Source organism: Penaeus chinensis, chromosome 13 (genome assembly GCF_019202785.1).
Source record: "Penaeus chinensis breed Huanghai No. 1 chromosome 13, ASM1920278v2, whole genome shotgun sequence".
NCBI lineage: Eukaryota > Metazoa > Arthropoda > Malacostraca > Decapoda > Penaeidae > Penaeus > Penaeus chinensis.
Window position 1 is genome coordinate 11,339,766 of NC_061831.1, and position 10,000 is coordinate 11,349,765.

Here is a 10,000-nt window from a genome sequence, read left to right on the forward strand (position 1 = left end):
CAAAATTCCATTTATAAATTTCTTTTACTTCTCCTTTGTATACTCAGGTAAATAATACAATCTTTCAGCTGCCACTTTAGTTTTTTACTCAATATCTCAAATTATTTAATACACATTGAACACTGTAGTATGTCACATCTGAAGGCGAGTCACTAGTTTGCCTAGCATAAAGAATTTTAGCCAATTGAAGAATATCATCCTTTTTTTTTATATTTTCCCAGAACAAGAAAATGTATCTGTTTGATCAACTAACACCTTTGGAAAAAAATGAATTAGCTTTAGGATTCAGATTACTCAGATATTCATCATCAAGGTTTAGTTTCTCTCAATTCTTTCTGTGACTCTCTCCTACTAATTTGCAAGGCATCATACTCTTCGTTTGATTTAACTTTACCCTCAGATATAAAATGCTTATGGTGAAGCAAGGTTTTCAAATGGGACTCCACATAACTTCTTGTTTAATGTTGCTTACTCTCAAAACTTATTTCATCTGTGGTAAAAAGCTTATTATCATCCCTTGATTCTGCTAATTTCATTTTTGACCATCATTTATAAATCTAACTTTTCTGATTCCAATAGAAACATTTGAACGCCTAAAATGTCCACTACTGCTTTTACTACCTGCAACTTGTGAAAAATGTTTTGATTTTCTCCTGATGTCAAAAATAAGCATTTGTGTCTTCCTTGCATGTAATATATTGATCTGAAAATTTACTAATGGGCTCCAGAGCTCCATATCTATCATATGCATTCTGTACAGCTTCCTTAATTTGATTTGATTCTAGAGCATCTAATATATTATTTATATTAATGTAAACCCTCTGCCAAGCAGATTTCGCACTCAAAAACAGGCATCAACTTCATATTCATAACCTTTTTGAGTCTTAGTTCTAGATCTTATACTCATAATGAATACAGTGACCAAACAAAACAACAATTATAAATATACCAGTACTGTAACAGTCACTAGTTAACCCACGTAAATATTTAACCTGTTTACAGTATTTTAAAATACAGATCAGTAGTGGGAAATTAAATAAACTTCTGGTGAATAGCTGTTGTCCTTTGGTTTCCTTGTCACTTCTGGTCCCTGTTCTTGGAAAGTTGTCAGTAGATGAACTCTTGAAGATCACACTTGACTGTTGGGGAGAATCAACTGCTCTAACAACTGTACTTAACAGAAGCTACACAAAAATTAATGAACTTATGTGTAGTACTGCCTTTTTAGGATGACAGCTTTGTTTTCATACTTCTTGGATGGAATTTGACATGGCTCGATCATTTACTGTTGATGGAATTTCACTGACGGTGGTGTTGCATCGCATGGTGTAATGCAGGTTGTACACTTCGCTGTGGGAGTAATTTTTATTAGTGTGGAGTTCTACTTTCCTGGGGTTAACTAGGCTGAAGTTAAACTGCCATGGAGTTTTACTGTCGCTGAGGCCTTGCCCTTCTTGTTGGAATTTGTTTACTGAATGAATACTTCAGTGGAGTCTGGGGAGAAACAACCCTTGTTGCTTCTTCCTTTAATCTCTATAACTGATGAAATGCAATTTTTATGTGTTTATGAGTAACTTCCATGTCAATAATCATACGTAAAATTTAAACATAACAACTGTGGCCACCTGATCATACATACTATTAAACTATTAATAATTCGCACCTTTGAATGCAAATAAAGTTATAAGACATACAATTATAATGAAAGAATGAATAAACTAGTGTAAAAAATCTAATGAAACTGCAAACCCCAACAATAGAGCCTGGTGCTGTTAGGCGACCACAGCTCCCAAGTAAACAAGCGAACTCAAATACCCGTGTCTAAGTATTCAACTTTAAAAACATAATCTTTTAAAATATTTTCATTCGCCTTTTTTTTTTTTTTTTTTTTTATTGGGCCGCTTCACTTACAATATATATATATATATATATATGTGTGTGTGTGTGTGTGTGTGTGTGTGTGTGTTTGTTTGATAGTCTGTATATTTAATACTTGTATGTATATTAATTCAGACAACAGAGAGAGTGGGTAGAGGGATGAGGGGAGAGTTGAACACAAATTTAGGAAATTAAAGTTTCTACCATGACCTTCCATTTTCTTTGGGATTTGATTTATGTTTTAAAGGGATGACTTGTGCAATTTTATTTGCGCGGCTGTGAGATTCCTTAGATCGTAGTAGTCCAAGTTCTTTATTCCTTTTCTACCAAGGTAAGATCTTGGAAACCTACAACAATAATTAAGGTTATTTTAGTTATTTTAGTTACATCATGTTATTCAGCATCATCGTCAACTCATTGTTAGAATCATTGTTACTGTAGTAATTATTGTTGATAATAAATGTGCTATAGTTAGTAATATGTAATGTCAGAAGTAATAGAATAGATAAAAGGTATTTTAATAGTTACGTTAGTTATATTGTTTCACAATTAAATGGGGGGAGAAAGGGTATTATTTGAAATGACACCTAACACCTTAAATATAAAATCTGAGTTTACCAATTAGTAGGACACATCATTCCATGAAAGTTTTCTTCTATATCACTTTCTTCAGAAATTGATAATAACGGTAATAAAAATTGTAAAATCCAGGACATGCAGCAATCTAACACCCCCAGCGACGTGACAAAATAACAAAAAGTCGTTAAAACGCGACGGAAAATCGGACGCATGACGAATATAATAGAAATCAAATGAGCCAATTAGATCTGCGCGTGAACATGACGTGGCCATGGGGACTGACGTTCAGTACAAAAAAAAAAAAAAACAATCAAATCACCTGATATATATCATGCACTCCCCCCCCCCCCCCCCCCCTCGTTATCAAGGCCGATATCGTAGCTGTGTTTCGTTTGCGAAGGAAAGATTGCTAGATTCGTTCGAGGCATTTTGTTCACCTGAAAATTGGTGTTAGGCGTCATTGCCAAATTTACCGGAGAAAGTCACGGGCGTGAACAGGGCTTGTCATCACTGTCCTTCTTCAGACGAATCCCTACCTTCTTCACGTAAAGGTTAGCAGAAGTATTTGGTATTTACGCAGAAGGAAAGACTGAAGGATAGATCAGTGTATTTAAATGAATGTTAGAACAGTCGTGATTCTATTATGATTATTTTTGCAATTATCATTAATTTATAAATAGTTGGGAAAATATATGTATATATATATTCTTATATGTATGTATATACACAGACACACACACATATACATAAACACACACATATATATGTGTACGTATTTGATGGTCTGTTTATCTAATATTTGTATGTATATTAATACAGACAGCAGAGAGAGAGAGAGAGAGAGAGAGAGAGAGAGAGAGAGAGAGAGAGAGAGAGAGAGAGAGAGAGAGAGAGAGAGAGAGAGAGAGAGAGAGTGAGTGAGTGAGAGAGAAAGAGTGAGAGTGAGAGAGACAGAGAGAGAGAGAGAGAGGGTGGGGGTTGAACATAATTTTGCGAAGTTAATGTTTCTGCCATGACCTTCCATTTTCTTTGTTTTATTTTTGTTTTAAAGGGGTGACTTGTTCAACTTAATTTGCGTGGTTGTAAGATTCCCTAGATCGTGATAGTCTATTCTAGCCAGTGACATTGAACATTGCTAGTAAGTTTATACCTTCTGACAATGAATCTATAAAGCAATCATAATTATTGAAAACACCGATTTATTTTCAATGAACATCGGATTTGATTTAAAAGACCTTTATTTCTACCAAGAGAAGTTAATGGAAACCTACAACAGTAAATATCACTCATATCACAATTATTTAAGTTACATCATGTTATTCAGTATCATCGTCAATATCATTTAAAAAATTATTGTTACTGTAGTAATTATTGTTGATAATATATGTGCTATGATCAGCAACATTTAGTGTCAGAAGTAGTAGATTAAATCAAAATAAAAGTAATAAATGAATAGTTAAGTTACTTATATTGTCTCACAACTGGGATGAGACAGGGTTTGTCATCAGCGTCCATCTTCAGACGAATCCCGACGCTCCTCCCGTGCAGGTCAGGAGAAGTACTGGGTATTTACTCAGAAGTAAAGGTTTAAGGATAGATTAGTGTATTTAAATGAATGTTAGTTCTGTCGCGATCTTTCTACTATATCTATTTTTGTGATTTTTATCGATTTATGATTAGTATAAAAGTATGTACACTAACACACACACACAAACATACACACACACACACACCCACACACACGAGCGCACGCACGCACACACACACACACACACACACACACACACACACATGAGCGCACGCACGCACACACACACACACACACATACATGTGTGTACATGTTTGAAGGTCTGTTCATTTAATACTTGTATGTGTATTAATACAGACAGCACGCTTTTATATGTATATGTATATAAACATATACTTACATATATATATACATATATATACACATATGTATATACACACAAATGTATATATCTATATCTATCTATATGTGTGTGTGTGTGTTTGTGTGTGTGTATGTATATGTGTATGTGTGTGTAGAGAGAGAGATAGATACAGATATATGTGTGTATATATATACCACACACACACACACACACACACACACACACACACACACACACACACACACACACACACACACACACCCACACACACACACACATATATATATATATATATATATATATATATATATATATATCAGGGGTGGATTAGGGGGTAAGGGGAAGCCAGGGTTACACTCCTACCCGAGGGCGCCCATCCCCTCGCCCCTTTGCAGAATACCTATTATTCATAAGAAATGACAGAGTACGGAATTTTTATGGAATGCTTTATTACTCTATGCTTTATATATCCAGACAAAGTATAAAATCGCAGAAAGAAATTCAAATAACATCCACGGAGATTATTTGACCTTTTACTGCGTGTTTTATATATATATATATATATATATATATATTCACATATACGTATATATATATGTTTATGTATGTGTATGTATATGTATATATGTATATGAATAAAAACAGCCACAGTAAGAAATGAATATAAATCATAACGTTTCAAACTCTTTACGAGTTCATTTCTTACTGTGGCTATTTTCCCTTTCATTCTTTGTGTACACGTTACTGTGTTTGCGTTTGTGTCGTATAGTTATATATATTTATGCATATGATGTATGTATATATGTATATACATACACGTGTGTGTGTGTTATATGAATATATTTATATATATGATCAATATATATGTATGTATGTGTATATATGCATATATATGTATATATATGTATATTATACATATATATATATATATTTATATACACACATATGTATAAGTAAATATATATATGTATGCATGTATATTGTACGTCTTTATGTGTGTGTGTGCTTTCAGAGACAGTATTACAAAACATATTTCAAATAAAATGCGTTGTTGAGATAGCAACTGAGATACACACACACACACACACACACACACACACACACACACACACACACACACACACACACACACACACATATATACACACACACTAATATGGTAGCAAAACCCACAATACAAAAACTGGATTTAAAGAATATATATATATATACATATACACACACTAAGACAGTGTATCATATTAAACAATATTCATAATGAATTCGAAAAGACCTTTGCCGCAGTACAGAGGCCTTGGCATCGTTTGTTGCGGGACTATGATTAATAATTTCCAGTCTGATTAGATATGAATACATTTAGTTTTGGTATATCTTCGACTACACAGTCTGAATAAATGTATATAATTTTCATCATTATCATATTTTATCGAATTACAAAAAAAAAATAAAAAAATAAAAAAAAAATAATAATGTAAAGGCTTTTTGGTAACATCCCAGACTCCCTTACACAATGGTACTTTGTTTCAAGTTGTATCACGGTCGCTACAAAACAAAGTCTGTACAGACATACACAGTTTTGAGAAAAGGGAGGTTGTGTTTTAATTTCGCTTTAGAAAAAAATAATAATCAAGAGAAAACCATTAAAGAACTTAGTATGCTGGCATGTTTTTAATTACAAGCAAAACAATGTGAAAGCTTCACATATAATGGAAAAAGTACCTGACTACTCTGCAACTTGTACTGTTTATACACACCACTCTTCGCTTCGTAAGGCTGTGGAAAGATTACTTGTATTTCTCAGATTCAGTCAAAACATTTTTTTTCTCTTATTACATACATCGGTCTTCATATGAAAAGTGGAATATCCATAAGGTTTTGCATCTTATCGTATCCACCGCGAGTGAGTCCTGCGTCCAAATCAGACAACTAGGCAATTCCAATAATCATGAACATTTGATTATTTTATTGATTGAAGTATATCAGCAAACCAAGATACACAGCCTTTTCTTTGATATTTCTTGATCTTGTAAGGTTATATAATCGACATATTTAAAAAATTTAAATACATTCATTCAACCGAAGTCAATACCACGTCTTATGACTCGGACATATTGGATATTTTTACCATGTTCCAGCGACCGTCATGACTGACTTCAAATCTTCCCCGTATACGGTGGACATGTATTAGATGTACTGCTGAAAAGACACATCAAGTTGAAGGGATGCTCTTTGATACAAAATGAAAAGATGTTTCAACAGGTTCCAATAATGTAAAGGGCAAACGTGTAACAGAGTGTATCAAAAGGGTTTCGGAAATGTTACAAAAAAGGCCTATAATATATATGCAAAACTACCTTGTATACATAGGTAGGTATTAATATCATGCCTTATATATGAGTTGCTCGTTTATATCAAACAATTTCCTCTACGAAAAAAAATCATTTAAAAGTATTCACAAAACATGTAAACAATCGAACGACAGGATCTCATATATATCAGGGTAGGGTTTATTAAAAAATGAGGGGTTTATTTGCGCATTTGTACAGCAATATGTATATATATATATTTATATATATGTAGATATATATATATATATATATATATATATATCGACGATACATCACCTTGATTAATATAGAAGAATTTGTTTGAAATATCTGTATGTTGATCATTTTATACGTGGCTCCAAACCCAATGAAACTCTTTGATATTGCGCCCAGAACACGTTTCAGATAAGATTTAAGCAGCAATTCTGGCTGAGACAGTTTCGAGAGAAAAGAAGGTAAGGGCGGAAGATAAAGATTAGTATATCTGTATGTACATATTATTGCACATGTATATGTTTAAGTATTTGTAAATGTAGCTTCAGTTTTATGTATATGTGTCCCACACACACACACACACATATATATATATGTGTGTGTGTGTGTGTCTGTGTGTGTGTGTGTGTGTGTGTGTGTGTGTGTGTGTGTGTGTGTGTGTGTGTGTGTGTGTGTGTGTGTGTGTGTGTGTGTGTGTGTGTGTTTTCGTGTGGTTACGTGTGTGTTCGTCTATGTGTACAATAAGGAAATAAATACAATTAATTGCTATCTTATTTCATTTATATATTTCTATATACACATAAAATTCACATTCACATAAAACTGATTAACAGACTAATACAGATATATTACATAATAGCACTATATACGATAACAAAAACAACGCATTCAATATATTTCTCTTATAAACACGCATTCTATTTAAAGCCACTCCCTACTTCCGCAACAATGAAATATATTTTTGAAAAGCTATACGATGCATTCTTATCAGATGTTTGTCCTAGCCTTGCGACTTAACATGAGAACCAGGAAGAGCGTTTCCTGCGCTGCCTGCTGGTTTGGTGTGAACTTGAGCGAAAGAAGTAGGATTGTTCACGAAGATGCTGTGGCCTTGAAGATCTGTCTGGTGTCTTGTCGTTCCCAGGACGTTACCACCTTGGGAGCTGGCAATCACCGGTGAACTGCTACCCACAGCAATAGCAGCACCAATTGTGTTTCCTTGTGATGGACCACTGTTGAATACAGTTGTTGTGAAGGGTGCTCCAGCATCACCAGTGGTGAAGAAGTTTGCTCCGCCAGTGGGGGCAAAGTTTCCTAATGATTGCTGATTCAGGAGAAACACTGGAACTGCCTGAATACCACTTGTGCCAAACGTTGAGCCAGAGCCAGATGCAGAAGCGGCTGCAGCACCACTGCTACCAGGAGAAAAAACTGTGAAAGATGGGCCAAATGAACCTGCTCCTCCACTTGAGGCTGAGGCTGCTCCTGATGCTGCACCTGAAGACTGGGTGCCAAATGTTGCACCAGATGCAGAAGCTGCTGAAGCTCCACCACTACCAGGTGAGAAAACTGTGAAAGATGGGCCAAATGAACCTGCTCCTCCACTTGAGGCTGAAGCTGCCCCTGAGGCTGCACCTGTAGATTGTGCACCTCGGTTTATTATTGTTACTGATGCAGGAGCACCTGCGCTACCTGCACCTAAAAATCTTGAGCCAATACTTGAAGCAGCACCTGAGGCAGAACTTGAAGCAGCACCTGCAGCAGCACTTGAAGCAGCACCTGCTGCAGCACCTGAGGCAGCACCTGAAGCGGCACCTGAAGCAGCACTTGAAGCAGCACTAGCACCAGCTGAGGCACCTTGGTTGGTTGTTATGCCAACAGGCGCAGATACAAGAGCTGATGCTGTTGGGCCGGAAGAAGCTTGGGCTGCTGAATGTACTGACTGGAGAGCTCTAGCTGTGTGAGCTGAAAAAATCTGCCCAATATTAGCACCTGCAGAACCTGCAGCAGCAGCACTTGCTCCACTTGCACCAAATCCTGCACCAGTAGAACCTGCTGATGCTGCAGACGAAGCAGCAGAAGCTGCAGAAGTAGAACCAAGAGGTGTACTTGTTAGGGCAGCAGCTACTGGAGCCCCAGTAGAGAATGACACGGTAGAACTTCCGCCGCCTGTAGTAAATCCTGCAGTTGAGCCTTGGGTGCTGGTGAGGGCCGATGCAGTAGGAAATCCGGTGCTAGTAAATCCAGATGTTCCAGCAGAAGCAGCTCCAGAGGCACTTGCTGCTGCACCACCGGTGCCAAAACCACCTGCTCCAAACCCTGTAGATCCAACTCCACCAGCTCCAAAACCAGCTGATCCAGCAGCACTGGCTGATGCAGCACCTGCCCCACCAGCTCCAAAACCAGCTGATCCAGCTCCAAAACCAGCTGATCCAGCAGCACTGGCTGATGCAGCACCTGCCCCACCAGCTCCAAAACCAGCTGATCCAGCTCCAAAACCAGATGATCCAGCTCCAAAACCAGATGATCCAGCTCCACCGGCTCCAAAACCAGCTGATCCAGCTGCACTGGCCGACGCAGCACCTGCCCCACCAGCTCCAAAACCAGATGATCCAGCTGCACCAGTTCCAAAACCAGCTGACCCAGCTGCACTGGCTGATGCAGCACCTGCCCCACCAGCTCCAAAGCCAGAAGATCCAGCAGCACTAGCTGCTGCACTACCTGCTCCACCAGCTCCAAAGCCAGAAGATCCGGCTCCACCAGCTCCAAATCCAGCTGATCCAGCAGCACTAGCTGCTGCACCACCAGCTCCCCCAGCTCCAGTTGCAGCACCAGCACCTACTCCTGCACCTCCTGTTCCTCCGAGGATGAAGAAAGATGTGGGCTGGCCAGTTTGTCCTGCAGCACTGTGGGTGCTAACAGATGCTCCTCCGGCATGTCCAGGGCCACTTACTAGAGCAGCAAAACTTGGCTGGCCAAAAGTGCCTGTCGTTGTATGGGTTGCGCCGGCTCCTCCAACGAGATTTGGATGTACCACAAATACGGGAACATTAGGTGCACCGCTACCAAAGGTTCCAACAGTACCAGCTGCACCAGGACCAAAGCTTGTGAATAATGTGGCACCAGATCCAGTTCCTGAAGACACTGTAGCTCCTCCACTTCCGAAACCAGCACCTGCTGCTCCAGCTCCAAAACCAGATGAACCAGCCGCGGCACTTCCCGCTCCACCAACTCCAAATCCAGAGGCTCCACCGGCTCCGAAACCTGCTGATCCTGCTGCGCCAGCTGATGCTCCACCGGCACCAAAGCCTGCTGCACCTCCTGCTCCT

The 10,000-nt window shown here is 38.2% G+C and overlaps 1 protein-coding gene across 1 annotated transcript in view; it reads right to left on the bottom strand.

The window, feature by feature from the left end:
• Positions 1-7,433: 7,433 nt before the first annotated feature.
• LOC125031377 (WAG22 antigen-like) overlaps positions 7,434-10,000 on the bottom strand; it is a 6,822-nt gene continuing 4,255 nt past the window's right edge. Inside the window, exon 4 of the mRNA XM_047622088.1 lies at positions 7,434-10,000. This exon is cut by the window's right edge and continues 1,931 nt beyond it. Coding sequence (XP_047478044.1) covers positions 7,672-10,000 — 2,329 coding nt within the window. The 3' untranslated portion in view covers positions 7,434-7,671.